General features: G+C 37.4%; 1 protein-coding gene across 3 annotated transcripts; it reads left to right on the forward strand.

Moving 5' to 3' along the window:
* The first annotated feature begins 720 nt into the window (after window positions 1-720).
* Window positions 721-17,414, forward strand: LOC131165737 (uncharacterized). 3 transcript variants are annotated; one of them, XR_009139637.1, is made up of 5 exons: window positions 721-1,405; window positions 13,314-14,166; window positions 15,271-15,640; window positions 16,633-17,026; window positions 17,132-17,414. XR_009139637.1 is itself a non-coding variant. In XM_058123759.1 (4 exons), exons 1-4 carry the CDS (start codon window positions 1,111-1,113, stop codon window positions 16,681-16,683), a joined length of 1,569 nt encoding a protein of 522 aa, XP_057979742.1. In that variant the 5' UTR covers window positions 879-1,110; the 3' UTR covers window positions 16,684-17,414. The 3 variants fall into 3 exon arrangements, 2 of the variants coding, with proteins under 2 accessions (XP_057979741.1, XP_057979742.1); XM_058123759.1 differs by having other exon boundaries at window positions 879-1,405; window positions 16,633-17,414; XM_058123758.1 differs by lacking the exons at window positions 16,633-17,026; window positions 17,132-17,414 and having other exon boundaries at window positions 15,271-15,924.
* Window positions 17,415-18,473: the final 1,059 nt, after the last annotated feature.

Here is an 18,473-nt window from a genome sequence, read left to right on the forward strand (position 1 = left end):
AATAATTTCACATGTTTAATTATTAGTTTATATGGCAATGCAAGAAGTGGTCCTGTTGCCCCTTCTGGTCAAAAATCCCAAACCACTCACCCCTCTTTGTTTTTTGTAAGCCAAATAATATCCCAATCTCTCTCTCTCTCTCTCTCTCTCTCTCACACACACACACACACACACAAATACAAATGGCAAAAGATCCATGAAATAAATGGGATATGCTTTCTTATTTAGGATTTTTGATTTTCTATAAGACTAAAATTTATAATCAAGAAAGATCTGTTATCTTTCAAAAACTCATGCACGATTCTTCCATATAAGAAAATAATTATCTAATTCAAAATAAAATGTCCATTTTAGACGCATATAAATCACGTGCATAAGTAATCAACGCTCAAAAAGTAATATGTTTAAATTGCGAGCATATTTGACTGGAAAGTTATTGACAATTAATGCTATATTTATAAATATTGTTGTTATAATTTGCCGTTACGATTGAATTTTTTTATTTGAAAAAATGTTAGAATTCAAATTTGTTAGACTATTACTAATTAATGAATCTTTACCATTTCAAATCATAACCATTTTTTCAATAGTAATGATTTCATATTTACTTAAAAATCACTAAACACTCAAAACTAATAAAATCCAAATCATATCCTACAAAAACTTTTCAAAAATAAGTGATAAATCGGCTACAAATAGCATTATAGCAGCTTCTCATGTAAGCTCTCCACCCGGATCCTCCCCACTGGTTCACCTGCCCGGTTCAGCCTTCACCGACCCACCCGTTTCCCCTGTACCCGATTACCCAAAAAGGATATCAGAATCAGAATAGCTTAAACAGCGAAGTGCTTCCGCACGTGTGACAGCAACGCCACACGCTTTAACGCCTCTCCTTGTCAAACCCTATCTCTCACTCTCTCATCCCTTCCGTGCCCTAATCAATCTCTCCCCCGTCTCTCTCCTCCCTTCGCCCCAAACCCCTAACCCTCCGATTCACGTCTCCTCGTCTCCGATGAAAATTGAGCTATGCACACCTAGGGTTTTGATCGCAGGCACAAGCTTTCGTGGATGATCTCCTCTTAACGCAAACCCTAGAACTTTCCCCTTGCCATGGAGGGCTCTGCGGAGGACATCGGAGCCCCCGAGTCGTGGGAGGTGGCTGACCTTGACGAGAGCATGAACCGGCTTATGCTCAAGGCCTCGAAGCCCCCTTCGTCTTCGTCTTCGTCTTCTTCTTCCGACCGCGTCGATGCTTCGGTTTCAGCTTCGGCTCCAGCTTCCGGCTCGTCGTCTTCATCTTCTTCTGTTGGTGGTGAGAAGGGTGGGAGTGTTTCCGAGGACGCTCTTAGCCAGGTTGATCTGTTTCTTCGTGAAGCTTTGCAGAACCCTCGCGAGCGGCTTTCGAGTATGCTTTTTTCCTTCTAATTTTTGGTTTTTTTGTTTGCTTTAAATATTTTTAGATAACAAAAATTTCATTGATGCAAGAAGGAAGCGAAAATTTATTTGCTTTTGATTTTGGTTTATTAATTTCTTTTTTCTTTGTTCAAGGATTTGTGACGATAGGTTTATTTTATTTTATTTTTTGTTTATTAAGTTGGATGAATGGATAATCTTGTGATGAAATAAGGAAAATATATCTCTATTGTGAATCCTGGGAAAAAATAATTTTAGAATTTTTATTTTTGCCTCAACAGTGAGTGTTCATTTTATTTCTACAGTCTTCGTTATTTTTTTTTTTTCTAAAAAAGAAAATAGTTGCACACGTTAAAAGGTTGTGTCTGAATAAGCCTACAGGCCTACAACTCATCCTGAAAACCTTGAGGTGCCTCCTTTGACAATGATACTTGGTATCTTTCAACTTGGCACTATACAGTTGCAACTTGTATGAATCTATGCTGTTAAATTCTCACTAAAATTATGCCCTCTAATGGGTTTTTATCGGGAACATAAATGTGCCTAAAATAAGCTTGCTTGTTGCTGACTGCTTGTAAAAAAATCTACTTTGTTTTCTTATTATAGTATTTAATTTTAGCTAAATTTTGAAAAAAATGATGACTGCTGGAAACCATGTTACAATTCACAATGTTTTGAGAAATAATATGGATATAGGATTGTTAAATCTGAGAGCAAATGTTTGTTTCGTTTGGTTCAGTTTGTTGAATTTGGTTCTCATTACTATTTGGATGAAGTTCTTTGATCTACTTCCATTTCCAACAATTTTTTTTTTGTTTTATACTTACACTTGTTACTGTGTCCCCAATCACAAGCTGGCATAAACTATTTTTCCTCAGGATCAGGCTCTTTATCTTCTTTGTCTATTTCTTTTAGGGTGATAAATAGATATTGGTTGGTTGATAATTTTTTGTGATACTAACTGTTTCTGGTTTATTTATCTTTTCTATTTGGTGAACTAAATAACTGATCCAGATGAACCTGGGGATTGCTTCAGTTCCATGTAGGTTTACTTAGCAGTATTTTTAATTTTTGTGGGACAGTATTGATTGGTCCAGTTTTGGGCTATCAATCCAAGCAAATCCTAACTTTGTGCACCAATATTCAAACTTTATCAAATGAAGTTCTCCTCCTCCATGATGCACATCATGTTCTAAGGCAGGCTTGTTACTTGATGAGTTCAAATTTTTATCTTTTCATGCTGTTATTGTATGGATATCTAATGAAAGTGTTAGATAGAAATTTATGCAAGGTGTAGTTGTTTTAAGTGGGCATAACCTAGGACAATTCTAAGGGGAAAGACAAAATGTGCTGCATTATGGGGACTGTCAAACAATTATCAGGATTGACAACCCATTGCATGCCTCATATTTATATTGAAAACAACGGTGTGGACATCCATTTACCGAGGTGTCAACATGTATGGACCATGGATCTGGTGTTTTGATGAGGGGAATAATGAATTGATTATGGTGAGTAATGGGTCACAATCCATTACTCATCATATGTATGGTTAGGTCACTTAATTGCTGCCGTTTTAAGCGAACCTAGATTAGGCCTAAAGTGAATGTATAAAAGGTAGATGGTGTGGTTTATGAGTTGAGTTTGGGAGTACATTTATGTGCGGGGAAGACCTATGCACCCATTTCATGAATGGTACCTAGTACCTACTTAATCATATCCAATCACCCAAATCAAACTAACAGTTCTTAGCTTCTTTTATCCTCTATTTTATCATTGAATCCCCTTGCGCCTTTTCACGGTAGTCTTGATTAGGTATGCAAAGGAGCATCTCACCTTAGGACCTTGGGATAGCTCTAGTGCACCCAAATATAGCATATAAGGATCAATGTTTCAGTCGCCCCTGTAGAATTACCCTCCAATTAATATTGAGGCACCTTATGCTCTTCATGGTAGTGCTATTTGTGGTAGTATTATCTTGCAAGCAAGGATTCGGAGAGCACTAGTGCCCTCTCTTTGCGTATTCGATGCCGGATTGATTTGGTCAAGAGTTTTCAATAAATCTACTTCTAAAAAAAAAGGAGATGAAGTAATAAATCATAGAGCACATGACAAAAATCTAACGCAGAGTTAAAAGTGCCAAATTGCCAATCAAGAAATGAAGATTTAACAAACAAGCCATTCTCTTATTTTTTAATTTTTATTTGATTCATTTTTTATTATTTTTCAAAAATGTCACCTGAGCAAAAATAAACAAAAAAAATTAGGAGTTGATTTTATTAAAGAACAAGAAATATAATAAATATAATAGGAAAGGAAATAAATGAATAATTATAAAAGGTTTGAACCAGGCTGAACTTGCTCAGTAGGTCAGATTGGCAGAACTGGTCTTAAAAAAGGGAATCAAAGGTTCCGATCATGACAAGTTAACAGCCTCCCCACCTGATAGATCTAAACGCATTCACTCAGGGGGTGTCAAAGGCTTATTTTGCTTCCAAAGGAGACATATAGGAGGATGAGAACTCCCTGTTTGATGCACAAAGAAGCCGAGCCTCCAGGGGAGGCTCCTATTGCCAGCGATCGTATCAGATGCAATCTGTTTCTTGCTTTCTGATGGATTTAGGTTCTTCCCTTGTATATTTTCTCCTTTTTTTAACTATTTTACAATGAAACTAATGGGGTTACACCTCCAAAATCATTATTATATGAAATTCATTGCATTTCTTGATTTGGGTATGGGCTAATTCGAATTCAAATATTCTCAACCAGGTCATCCCGTACTCCACAGAATCTACAAACTTGTTCATGTTGATCCTGGTCTAGATACCTTAACCTTGTCAAATGGGATCTCAATACTGAGTTGGGTAGACCTAGATACAAATTTCTCAACTGGAATAGTAGTAACAGAGCAGTCAGAGGCGCGAGGTGAGTTGAGGCGCAAAGGGTCTTTGAAGCCGAGGCACGAGGCGAAGGCGCGCGCCTCATGAAGGTGAGGTGCACAAATATTAAAATGGTGTAAGATGTCTATTTGGGGTAATTGATATATGAACATATGAATATCTAGTAATATTAGAATTTAAAATGCCAAAACATTCAATAACAAAATTGAAAATTTAATAAAATTGCTAGGACGAAGCCCAAAAGCATAAACAATTCAACATTGTTCAACATCAAAGGAAAAGAGTACAATAAAAGATTTCTAAGTATAAAATCTAAAAATCCTCCTCAATCATCAGTCATCACATCCAAAATCCATTTAAGATTTTAGACTTGGTATCCTAACTAAAAAAACAATGTATCAATGTATCATATATTTCAGGAAAATTAGGCAATAACTTATTTTGTATTAGTAGCTAATAGCGTAATACAAGCAATAACCCATTTAAAATTTAAGACTTATATAATGCATTTCCAAACAAATTAAAAAATAGTAGCTAAATTTCAGTAAAAAGAATATTATGTATTAGTTATAAACTGATAATATATAAACTTACATTAAACTAAATATTTAATTAGTAATTACATATAATATTATAACAAGCAGGCAGCGGATGAATTTTCATTTCATTTCACTCTCATCTCATGGCAATTCAGTGTACTAAATATTGAATAAATTTAATGAGATGTGTGAGTGTGACTACTAAAACTTATTTTGGTTGAATTTAACCACTTACAAACTGAAAAATAAAAAAGTTATAGCAAAAGGAATTGAGTGTTTTGTATTTCTATTAATGCCAAAAGGTTAGGAACTTTGGCTTGTATTTCAACTGACCCATTTATGCAGCACCAAAATCTTATATGTTTCCTTTGATATAGAACCATAAAGATTTTCATGAAATAGTATTTATGAAACCTCCATTTCAAGGTTTTGCTCTGTTTCTTCATGTGTACAACTTCCATTAGAAGAGAAAATTTGATGAATAATAAATGAGATCAACAGTAGGCAGCGGAAAGAATAAGAAGAAGAAGGAGGAGGAGGCGGAGGAAGAAGAAGAAGAACTGAAAAATAAGAAGAAGAAGAAGAGAAGCAGCAGGCAGCAGGACGCAAGCAGCAGGATGCAGCATGCAGGCAGCAGAAAGAAGAAGAAGAAGACTTACAAAGGTTTGAAGGCTCAAAGATGAGCTCGCTGCTGGTTCGAAATGTCAAAGACGATGTAATGAACTCACGGCTGGTTCGAAGGCTGGAAGATGAACTCGAGAGGCCCCTTGCTGGTTTGAAATGAAGTCGCGAAGGATCGTGCTTCTTCGAAATGTCGAAGACGAACTCATGATCCTGGTTCAAAGCTTGAAGACGAGGTCGCGAAGGCCTCTGGCTGGTTTGAAGGCTCGCAGATGAACCCACGCTGCTGGTTCGAAGGATCACGAAGGCTCCTGTGTTGGTTCGAATGTGCAAGACGAACTCGCGAAGGTCGTGGGGCTTCGAAGGGCCGAAAGGGGCTAGGGCTCCTGTTCGTTCTAGTCGAATGAGTGCTACGACTTTGGCCGTGGCTATTTCTCTCATTTAAAAGGCTAAAAATTTACAAGGTGCGACTCACTGCCCCTCGCATCGCCTCTTGCTGGTCGCCTCGCCCCTCATGGTTTGAGGCGCAATCCTCTTTACCTCACTGCACCTTGTGCCTAGGAGGCACGCTTTTAACTACTATGAGTAGTAGTCAAAGGCGCAAGGCACACCAAGGCGCAAAGGGTACTTGGAGCTGAGGCGTCAGGCGACCTTGCGAAGGTGAGGCGCACAATTATTAGAATTGTGTACAATGCCTATTTGGTGGGTAATTGATATAAAAACACATCAATAGTTATATTAGAATTTAAAAGGCCAAAACATTCAATAGTAATTATGACAAGTACCAAGTTCCAAGTGAAACAAACATAGTTCAACATAAGTAATTATGCATGCACGAGTTCAAGCTTCAAATTAGAAATGAAATGAAATTGCCAGGCCGAAGACCCAAAAGCATCTTCAATATCAAAAGAAAAGAGTACAATAAAACAGCTGCTAAATTCAGTAAAAAATTTTATATATTAATATATTTCAGGAAAAATGTATAGTTTGTGTACTGCATTTCCCAACAAACTACAAAACAGCAGCTAAATTCAGGAAAAATGTTATATGTTAATTATAAAGTATAAACATGCATTAAACAACATAATTCATTACACATTATATAATATTAATTTAGAGGCTTAATGCAAGTTAATATAAGAAGAAGCAGCCACAGGCGGCAGCAGAACTGAATAAGAACTGAAAAAAAAAGAAGCAGAAGAACTGAAAAAGAAGCAGAAGCAGAAGCAGAAGCTGAAGAAGAATGTTTGAAGGGTCGAAGACGAAAGTATCGTGCTGGTTCAAACTTCAAAGGGTTAAAGATGAAGGGCTCCTTCTGGTTTCATACTGATTCGAATAGTCAATTGGTCGAAGACGAACGGCTCTTGCTGGTTTCGTGCTGCTTCAAAGGGTCAAGACGAAGGGCTACAGCTGGTGCGAGTTTATTGTTGAAGACTGGATTGTTGGAAGAAGGCTAGGGCTGGTCGTGGCTACATTTTATTTCTTAACAGCTTAAAAAATTTCAAGGTGCAACTCGCTGCGCCTGGAGAATCAGTGTGCTTCAGTGCGCCTATCTGCAGCTCTTAAAGGTCGCATCGCCTGAAGAGGAATGAGGTGCTAGCTTGGTCGCCTCACTGTGCCTCATGCCTAGGTGCGCCTCAGACATGCTTTTAACTACCATGTCAACTGAGTCAACTCTGATTCATAAATGGTTTGGGTAGGCCCAGTTCCAAACAGCTCAACTGGGCCAACCAGTATTTACAATTTACAAATCAGTTCAGGTAGACCCATACCTGAAAAATCCCCTAGATGTAAAAATTTTGTATAACACAACCCTAATTTCTCAGGAAGCAAACAGCAGTCTTGTCTCATGGGGTTTGATTATAACAACTGGTTCTTGTACTCTTTGTGACATCACCCCATCAATACCTTTCCTCTGTGTCTCCATCTCGAGCATTTTAACTTCCTGTGTTGATAACTCAGATTTTGAGATCAATTTGCAAATTGAGGCTTGAAAATTGGCGTGTAAGTCTCCATGAGCAGATTGTGGACACTTGAATATCAATAGTAGATTCCAATTTTGAGAGTAATGAGACTGACAACTAGAATTGAGAGAAATCAGGTGGTGAGTTTGATTGAAGCAAGGTGTTTTTGTGGGCAGATGGGTTGTGAGGGTAGCTTTTCATTGAAGGAAAGAAATTGGATGATGAATTGGGGGAGAGTGAGTCAAATAATGAGTTGTGTGTGATGACGACTTATTATTAGACGAGTTTTGTGAACATAGTTTGGGTCTGGACTCTTTGGAAGTTGTAGATGATGTCTTCCTTGTGTGGTACTCTGACTCCTACATTGCCTTGGGTTCCTGGAATGACGTTGAGGTTGGAATGGAGTCAAAACAGGAAAGGGGATCAAGGTAAGAATGGGATTGAAGTTCAAATTCAATTGCTATGTTTGGATGAAACACTTGGAGTAGCTATAAGTTTATTTGGAAGACATCCCTAAATAAAAAACATGAATTACACATATTTTTATATTGCCAAACAGAATTTATAAAATTAAATTTATTTTGTATTACATAGCATGACTTGGGGTGAGTGTTGATGCTGCTGTTGTAAAATAATGAATGATGGAAAAAGAAGGAAAAATGGACCATGAGGCACATGTCTAGCGACTGCAGCTGTTAGCATCACATGATCGTCTTCCAATTACTTAACAACTTTAATTTGAACATGTAAAAGAAAAAAAATATATGGTGAAACAGTTTCTGGTTATGGAGGATCAGATCACTAATGGTGAAAACAAGTTTTTACAGATTAGCAAGGTTACAGATTCCTCTCTTGCCTGAAACAATTTCTGGTGGAGGAGGAGGAGATCACTAATGGTGAAAACAAATTTGCACAGATTAGCAAGGTTACAAATTCTCTTGCCCTTGTATTTCAGATTTCACATTTAAGATTTTCCTCTTACATACATCAGCAGATAATTTTTCAGATCTGGAAAAAAAGGCAATCGCCATAGATGCCGGCTTCCATGTCCAGTAATCCCATGGTTCGTGACGACCGTAAGTCAGTTCGAAGATGGAGATTCATTTAGCAGCTTTGGAAGAAATCAGTGAGCAGCTGGGAGAGATGGAGTGGAAGAGGTAGGGGTATCAAGTCTATTTTTGTCATGTAAAAAATAGGCTGGAATGGAATGGGATTTCTCTATGTGAGAGGCGGAATTGGAATCCATTAAATGGGTGAATCAGCATTCCTGGTGGTATGTGACTCTGCTGTCATTTATGAAAACCAAGCAATGGAACGGGAATCATGGCTTGAATTTTCATTCGATTCTGGCCCTCATTCTGCAAATCAAATGCCATGCTAACATTGGTTTGGGAGGGGTATATACTTCTAGGTAGGATGAAATCAATAAATCATGTAGTGGTTTAGTTGAGAAGCAGGTGGCTGAATCAAAAGCCAATGATATTTTACCTTTGCCTGTTTTTCAGAGGCTATGGAAAGGTTATGAAAGCTTAAGAAGTCCTAGGTAAGATGGGCATGTGGTTGTCAGCTCCAATAGCAAAGGAGTTAGGATGTATTGCAAGAAAAGCGTCAAAGAGAATCAGCAAATTTGAAGTGTTCTAATTTTGATAGATACCGTTTGAACATAATATCCAAAAAGTAAAAGTTGCCGAGATGAGGATGCTTAGATGGATGAGTGGTATAACATTGAAAGATAAATTAAGGAATGAACATATTCGTGGTAAGTTAGGTGTAGCTCCTATAGAAGATAAGATAAGGGAAGGATGACTCAGATGGTATGGACACTTGCAACGTAGGCCTTATAGTGCACCTATGAGGAAGAGTGACTTAGTTACTGTGGGGGACAATAGAAGGGGTAGGGGTAGACCTAAAATAACTTGGGAGGAGATAGTAAGAATTTAATATCTTTGAATCTATCAAAAGAAATGGTCCATGATCGCATAAATTGGCGGAAAAGGATTCATATAGCCGACCCCACTTAGTGGGACTAAGGCTTGGTTTTGTTGTTGTTGTTGTACCGTTTGAAAAAAAAAGGTTTCTTGTATTAGTTTCTTTAGGAATTCCTTTTAGAATTGTTTCGCTTTCTTTTTCATTTTTTGAGGTTGTCATGACTCCTTACCTCCCTTATCTTGTTCTTCTTTCCTCAATGAAATTCGTTTTCTACCTATTTTTGGTGATTTGAAGGATGAATTATAGTCAATTGTTATTTGATTTAAGGATCAAATTTGTTCAAGTAGATTTTTGATTTGTTTTTGTTTTGGAAATGTAATCAAATAGGTTACCGATTTTTACTTTTCTTTTTATTTTTTTTAGTTGTCCTTTCTGGTTTCTTCGTTTTCATAATTTTGAATGTCCCTCCAAATGAAACCATTTCTTAGCTTTTCACTTTGAATTTATTGAGAGGTAAGGTTACTTGAAATGTGGGACAAGGATGTAACTAGCGAGAGGGCTAGCAAAGGTAAGGAGAAGAAGAAAGGTGGGATTTCTCAGATAATGATAGTGACATCCTTAATGATTTTGATTGTGATGAGGGGTTGCTGTTGGATGAGATTTGGGAACAATATTGATATGATTTTGACCATTCAGATTTACTTGTGGATTTATCATATGTGCCTCCATCTCTGATGAAAGGGTTGGAAGGGGTTTCTATTTTTGAGGGGGTGGATCGGTTAAATAAGCAAGTATAGGGATGGAATTCTGCCAATTCCTGTGAATTAGGTTAGAAGCTTAGCAATTAATAAATAAGATGGGTTACAGCAAAGTGTGTTTGATGAAGGTAACAGTAAGGTGGAGAAGTGCTGAAGAGAACTTGCTAATTTGAAGTGCTTGGCAAACTATGATGGAACAGGATCAAAGAGGGGGATTAAAGAGAGGGTTTCTTTTGAGAGCCATTGAAAGTGCATTTCTCAGATTTACCCCGTAACACCAACTTTATTGTGGGTAATGGGAACCTGTTAATATTTGGGAAGACATTTGGGTGGGTTTTGTTGCACTTTGCTATTCATTTCCTTGTTTGTATGGGCTGTTCCCTTTGCATAAAGGAACTATTTCTTCCTTTTATATTTCAATGGGGTATGAGTTTTCTTGGGACTTTATTGTGTTGGTCCCTTGATGATAGGGAGGTGTTGGAGCTCTCTTTGTTGTGCTCATTGAAGGGTAGCAGTCCTTCCAGGAGGATGGACCATTGGTCATGGGTTCTTGATTCTTCGGATGAGTAGTCATTTGTAGGTCATTTTTTGAGTTTTTGATCCAAGTAATTCTGTCTTTTTTGCTTCATTGTTCTATTTGGAAGGCCAAAGTCTCCTCTGAGATTAAGGCTAAGGTTTTTATTGGGTTAGTTGTTCTTAATTGTCTACAAACTGTCTGTTGCAGAATAGGAGGGCACTCAAGGCCTTATCTTTGGATTTTTGTTGTTTATATTATGAAAGCTGAGGATCTGCTTCTCACCTGATTTTTCATTTTTTTTTTTTCATGACTTGTCTTGTGCAAAATATTTGGAATATTTGGATAGAATTGTGTCTGTCCAGAGTCCATGGAGGATTTTAACTTTTTGTTTTGGAGGTTTTGGAAGAAGTAGAGATAGAATTCACTGTATGCATTGTCGTGGGCGTTCACAGTTAGTTGTTTGAGGGGTTGTATTTTTCTGAATTTCAGTGTGATTGAATGGCAGATTGGCAGTATTGTTTTGATGTTTTCTCTCTCTTTTCTTTTTGGTCCCCCCCCCTTTTTTGTCTAAGGAGGATCCCTTAAGACCCTTCTTGCATTCTCTTCTCTTAAAATTTTTTTTCCTCTATAATTTTTTTTAAAAAATTTGAAGACTTGTTGTCCTTGCGATTAGGGCGAGAAGCCTGTATTTAGATGGAGCATTTCTACCCAGTTTGGAGGCCTATGTCAAAGAAGAATATCAATGGATTATTGGGTCCTAAACCCAACTGTGCTTAGTTAATTAGTTGTTTATTATGTGTTTTTAGTTTGCTTATAGTCGGATTATGTCTTAGGGCCTTGTTCTTAACATATGTATTTAGGGGTGTGTTTGCAATTTCTTGTAGTTTTAGGGGATTTTTTTCATTTCATGTGTTATTAGCTTTCTTATAAGTACTAAATAGCACGGGAAAGCTATGTAGAAGGTAGTTACTATTAAATTTTGTATTAAAAAGTGAAGGTGTGATTCCCCCCTTGTATTTTTTTCTTCCTTCATCCATCCTCTTCCCTTCTCTCCTACATTCTGTCATGGCTGCAAATTGTTGATGCTGTCCCACATCACCTTACTTAGGTTGGAATGACTCTTTTTGCTAACTAATGTATCTTCTTTTATTATTAAAAAAAGAAAAATTTGAACCAGAGTGCGAACATAGAAAAGCATGGAATGTTACACTATGGCGGTAGGCTTCCTTCAGTGTGCATTGTCTAAATTTGTAAACTGAATCTGCTATAAAGTGTAAAAAAGAGGCAATTACAGTGTAATGATGTTAGATAATTACTAAAATTAAGAATTTTATATTTCCACTCTTTATCTTATTTAATTGGTCAATGAACAATGTTATATATTTGGCATTTGTTGATGGCAATTATGGCACTCTTAATTGTGTATTTAATGTTGAATAAAATTGAGGATTTTCTTTTTGCACTCTTTACCTTATTTAATTGGTCAGCCATCCACAGACCAATGTTATGTATCATGCATTTGTATACAGTTGATGGTGATATTTGCACATCTTAATTGTATATTTAATGTCTTAAGGGCCTTGGCCCATTTACATGGTATAAAGCTGGCCGTCCTCCCCATGGGCTAGGACTAGGCACAGTAAAAGGATTAGACTGACTTCCCTTTTTTTTTTTTTTGGTTGTATTCTTTTCATTAATGGTGTTTTGAATGATTAGCTTATCCTTCAAAGCCAGCTCATTCCAGTAATATTTAGTTCAATCCAGTCCCTAAACGTTGGTCATCGACATGAACTCACCCTCGATGATAACAAATTATGGCAACTCTGTTGAAAAGAAAAGATGTTGCATATCTAGCAGGGAGAAATTTCACTCAAGTGATTCTCTTATGCTTCTTGGTTCTCACTAACCATCGACTCCCATATAATTCATATGCAGCAGTAAAAATATAAAACTACCCACACTTCTTATCAGTTTTTGGATGGTAAGTTCTATAATATGAAAAGCCTTTTTTTTTTCCCTTTTAATAATAGTAATAATTATTATTTATCTTTAAAATTTAAACACTTTTATTCATAGAAGAACAGTGCAGCTCTGGGCACCTAACTGTCTGCTACTGTTTTATCTAGTTTCTAGTATGCTTAGTGTCATATTTGTCATAATTAGCTACTTAAGGAATTAAAATACAATGCATGTGTTAAGATTTTGTGTTATTTATTGTTATTTTTAAAGCTTGATATACATTGTTGGCCCACAACCTAACAACTTAAGCTATTAGGTAAAGTGGTAATCTAACATGGTATCAGGGCTGGTTGCTAGGAGGTCTTGGGTTCTAGTCGTGTTGCCTGTGTTTATTGTGTGGTGTTAAAAAAAATAGTGTTCCCTATCATGGGTGTTATTTATCATGTGTTTATCTCTACACGTGCTGCCAGGCTGCATGTGCAGGGGAGTTTTAAATCTTTATATACATTGTTGGCCCACAACCTAACAACTTAAGTTTTTAAGTGAAGTGGTAATCTAACAGTTATTTTGGGTATTATAATTATTGCCTTTTAACACGATAATCAGCGTTATGCTATTTTTAATATGGTTCATATGTGATATAAGTATATTAATCTGTTAGTTATCTTTTGTTTCTTTTTGTGCAAATGAAAATTGTTGTCTCTTTTATTTAGTTTTACGAATGGAGCAAGACGTTGAGAAATTCATCCGTGATCCTACTCAACAGCAACTTGAGTTTCAGCAGCTGCCTACTTCCTATTTACGGTTGGCTGCCCACCGCGTAGCTCAGCATTACTCACTCCAGTCAATGGTTTTGTTAGACAATAGTTTGCCTGATGGTTCTGGTTCCAGAATTATTGTTCGCAAGACTTCTGATTGCCGTCTTCCTCTGATTCGCCTGGCGGACATTCCTGTGAACTTACCAATGGAAGATGGTGGTAGTGTCAAGTTTGCAATTAAACAGAGGCCACCGAAACGGTCACAGATTGTGAATAATTCAACTTCACATTCTTTAAGGGCAAATATTTCCAAGACTGTTGAGGAAAGAAAGGAGGAGTATAACAGGGCTCGAGCGAGGATATTTAACTCTAGTAGTTCTAGTTCTAGTGCTAGTGCTAGTGCCAGTGCCAGTGCCAGTGCCAGTGCTAGTGCGAGTGCTAGTGCTAGTGCTAGTGTTAGTGCCAGTGCCAGTGCCATTGCCAATGCCAGTGCTAGTGCTAGTGCTAGTGCTAGTGTTATTGCAATTGCTAGTGCAGGTGGGAAACCAGAGAGTGAACCAAGATTGCAGGATGCCATACAGCATGGTTCATTGGGGATATCAAAAATAGAAGAGAAATCTGTTTCAGGGGGGTCTGATATGATTGCTCCTAGGGGTTTCGTCGATTCTGCTATGAGTAGCAGTAGATCAGCTAGAAATAGAATAGAGAAAGAGCCAGTTGGTAGATACAAAGCCAATAATAGAGTGGCTATCTTTCGAGACCGTGAGGTTGACCGTAAGGACCCTGATTATGACAGGAGCTATGAAAGGTATGCTATTTGCCTTATTCATCTCCTACTATTCCTATTGTTGTGTTTATCCCTTGAGATATTTTAGGATGTTTCTTTTACTTCTTTTTCACATCTTTTTCAGAAGGGGGAGATAGTATCCCTCTTCGTTTGGAACAATTTTTTGGATGCAGTATTCTAGCTTAACAAATGCCTCTAAATTTCATCTTTTGTATTTATTATGAAGGCTAATTCTGAATTACACAGCCTGTCGGCCTTCAAGCACCTATTATTCTTGCTTTCCCTCTTTAAGTTTTTAAAATAAATTTTAGAATAAAAGACACCGATCTCCCCTAAGGTTAGGCAAAAAGATGGACCTCCCCCAAAAACTAAAAATTTCTTGAGATTTCAAAAAATCCAGTACTTCTGAGATTTGAGAAAAAACGCCAACCTCCCCTCAGGTTTCTGAAAACCCCACGGAACTCCCTTGACATTTGATTTTTTCAGACACTTATACACACTCACCTGGCTTGTCTTTTTGCCAAAAATTAAGGGAGGTCTTTGTTTTTTGCCAAACCTCAGGGCTGATCCTTGATATTTTCAAAACTTTAGGGGATGTCCTGTGTCTTTTTTTCAAGCTTGAAGCAAGATTCGTGGGGTATTTGAAACCTCAAGGGAGGTCTGCATCTTTTCACCAAGCCTCAAGGGAAATCGGTGCCTTTTGCCCTCAATTTGATTTCCATATGTACATTTTTTCTTGCTGGTTATCTTGCTGCATTCATTTCTGCTATAATTAATGAAATATTTGGGGTCATTGATCAGGTTTAGTCCTTTTAAGTTTTATGCAAGCCCTAATTGATTTGACTAATGACTTCCTATGCAAGTGGTAGTAAGATGTAGTGTCTCGTTGCACTATGAGTTTTTTCTTTGATAATTGTGACTAGACAGTTCTGAATTTGATGGTTCGAAATTGCACACTAAAGATTGATTGCTTTTTAACTATACAATCTAGTCTGGATTTTCAAATGTTTTATTGTCTTGCTTGTTTGGAATGTTGACTGGCCCATTATGCAACTATTTGCCTCCCTCCCCCCCCCCCCCCCTTTTTTTCCTCTTTAGTAAGCATTGATGATAAATTTTGTTTAGGTACATGCAACGGTTTGATCCTGGGTTTGGGTTCAATGGAGGACCGTACACCATGCAGCCTTTGTATTCACCTGCATTGAACTACAACACTGAATTCCCACAACTGGGATCAGCTCACAGGCCTCAGATTTCTACAGAGCATCAACCTCGGCCAATCCCTCAGCATCTACCTGGTCCATGGGCCGCACCATCGACTGCTCCAGGGATTGGGTACGGTCATCCTGAGACCATAATGACACCATTTAATCCCAATCATGTTGGTGCACGCTCCACCTCGTCCATATACCTGCATTCCTCTCAGTATCCTTGTCAGCGACCTGGAATGCCTTTCATCCATTCTCATGAACATGTTCACCAACCTTTTTCACAGGTATGGCAACTTAATAGGTTTCCTACCCTAATCTATTATTTTTATGAGTTAAGTGTGTGTTTTGGCTTCACACTGCAAACATTAAACAAGGTCAGTGAGTACCTTTTGTTAAGTCTTGAGTAAATTCTTACTCAACGTTGAGACTTTATTGGGTTTAAAGCTGTAATTTGAAGAGTTACAGTAAATCTCTTTCCCTAAAATCTCTATGGAGCTCATGAATGTTATAACATTTCTTTTCCTAAGTCTGTTAATGGAATCCATGAATGCTAACATCTCTCTCTCTCTCTCTCTCATGCAAGCACAAATAAATTGAGACCTTTGTCGAAGGCCTTCTTAGAATCATGGGCTTTACCTTCTTTTATTTTTTTATTTATTAATTTTTTTTTATAAAAAATTTTCTTTGAATTGGGAAGAAATTTTTTATTTTATTTTATTTTATTTATTTATTTTTGTGGTTTTTAAAGCAATTGGTTTGGCAATATCAATGTTCTCCGATGTTAATAAATTATCAACTAGTCATGTTAAGCAAACAATGGACATTGTTCAGCCTGCCTTTTTTAGCCTCCAATTTGGCATGTTTCTAGCATGTCTGCTTTATTCAAACTTGACTGTTGACAAAAGCTGCTCCCTTAAGAAGTTCTAATCTATATTTTTCTTCTCCTGCCTGAGGTTTTTTGTATAGGCTGGAATCACACTAATCTCTATGGTAAACAAATATATTTTCCTAGATGAGTGCATGGAATGCGCAAGAATTTCTTCTCATTTGCATTATGGTGAAACAAACTCATCTCCCCCCCCCCCCCCACATCTCTCTCAAAAAGCAAAAAGAAAAGGTATACCACATTTTTAACCCTCGACCAAAAAAAAAAAAAATAGAAGTGCACCTTGATGACATAGAGACACCAGTTAGCAGGTTTTTCTTCTGCATGTCTCGTCTTATTTTGCTGTTTGAATTGCTATGTGACTGTGATTTGTTGTATGTGTTTATGCAGTCTCACCAGCAGCAACCTGAACCGAGTTTTGGATTAGCCCGGCCCCGGTAAGGGGCCTGGGCCATGCCTGCACCCTGCCAGCCGGAGTCGAAGTTTTAAATACAGCAGGCTGCTACAGCAGCATATGTTGTCTCAAATGGCAGGTGTGCAGGCATAAAAGCCAGGGGTGGACTGGAGTGCAAAATTTGGTCTTTATGGGTAATCTTTGGATTCATTCCCCCACCCTCGGTTTCAGTTAAAGCTTCTTGCGTCTTTGAAGAAGCTTGCTGGTTTTTAATGGTGTTCTGATGTTGGACGAGCTCTCTGAGAGTTATGTTTTGCCACTGATGATGAAGAATGGAAATAGGAGAAGAATTAGCAGAGCTGGGAATGCTTGTTCGTGGGTCAGATGAAGGTATGCTGAACATTCAAGTCCAATTTTATGTACTTTGTTGCATAGGCATATTGCTGGCCTTTAGTATATCTGACCGAGAAGTAATCTTCGCTTGTTCTTGTCCAGCACCTTATGCAGCCAGCCAAGGAAGACAAGGATTGAAAGGATGTATATGTAGGGGTCTGGTATGGCCTGTGGAGTATTTGGTGTTGACCAACCTCGTTTGACAGCTCTGGTTTTTATGCTTTTAGGGACACTTTTGTCTGCAGAGACGAGATAACAAGATGTAACATATGACCTTTCCTTTTGGTCCGCAATTTCTTCTCTCTTTTTTACATCTCATTTCAAATACTGCAATTAACATTTTCTTTGGACAAAGTACACTCATATGCACTGCAGTTGCATGAAATGCTTTGCACATACTCAAAACGTGTTTTTGAGCTAAGTTGGTACACTAAAATCTAAGTTGGTAGAGTGGAATGTACCAGGAAGCTTCACGATCAATTTTAAACAGATATTGGAAATAGGCTGGGCTGGTGGTGCTGTGAACCTTTCAACCCAAATCCATTGTGGACTGTTTAAACTGTTCCAAGTGAGGATTGCCAAACAAGCCCTTAGGGGGTGGGCGTGGAGGTCTGGCTTCTGTTTGTTTGCACGCCCAAGTCCTAAATGGTTGCTTCCCTCAGAAATCCTATTACAATCACATTGGCAATAAAATTTTCCCACCCATATAAAAGCTTACTTTCCTTTAGGTTTCAAAAACTTTGTGAATCTTATATGAAGTCTTAAGATTTTTGTAGGCCTCTCCTAACATTCTTTGAAAGGGCACAAATAACTTTTATTTTATTTTATCTTTTTATTTCTTACAAATAGATTTTTTGTTTTGGGGGGGGGGGGGGTTGGGGTTTGTAAATATTTTAATAATTAAATGTTGAGGGGTAGTTGAAATTTCTGTGTTTCTTTTATGTTAGTGGCTTTTACTTCAAAAAATAAATGAAAAATGGTTATTCATTTCTCCTTGCTAGAAAAGAAAATGAGGGGAAGGGTAATTGATATGTGGGAGCCCTCCTTCAAGTTTGGACCATCCAAGTTAATATTTAGTTGGGAACTGTTGCCAAGAGGGACCTAGATGGTTGTGGTGGGTGAAGAGTGTAAATTTTTTAGAATTTACATACTTTTAAACAGAGGTAATAGCATATTCTCGATCTATGCAAATAATTTAGATCAATGTTTTTGAATTACTCATTATTCAACGTGTTAAGAAAAGTTAGTAAATCTTTTCAATGGCATCTTGTTTGCCTTGAGAGAGAGATTAAATTAAGAGCCCAAGTTAAATAAAGTTTTTCTTAATTCCACTTAAGTTCTGTTTTTGTAGCTTAACAAAGTAATTATTATTTCCTTAGTAAGTTACATAGCTAAGTATCTTATATTTTATTATGTTTGTAATTACTTGATTAGTAATTATGGT

Source organism: Malania oleifera, chromosome 10 (genome assembly GCF_029873635.1).
Source record: "Malania oleifera isolate guangnan ecotype guangnan chromosome 10, ASM2987363v1, whole genome shotgun sequence".
NCBI lineage: Eukaryota > Viridiplantae > Streptophyta > Magnoliopsida > Santalales > Ximeniaceae > Malania > Malania oleifera.

Coding starts and splice junctions, on each gene's coding strand:
- LOC131165737 (XM_058123758.1), top strand. CDS start 1,111: ATGGAGGGCTCTGCGGAGGACATCGGAGCCCCCGAGTCGTGGGAGGTG. Junction 1,406..13,313: donor CCCTCGCGAGCGGCTTTCGA/GTATGCTTTTTT, acceptor TCTTTTATTTAG/TTTTACGAATGGAGCAAGAC. Junction 14,167..15,270: donor TATGACAGGAGCTATGAAAG/GTATGCTATTTG, acceptor AATTTTGTTTAG/GTACATGCAACGGTTTGATC.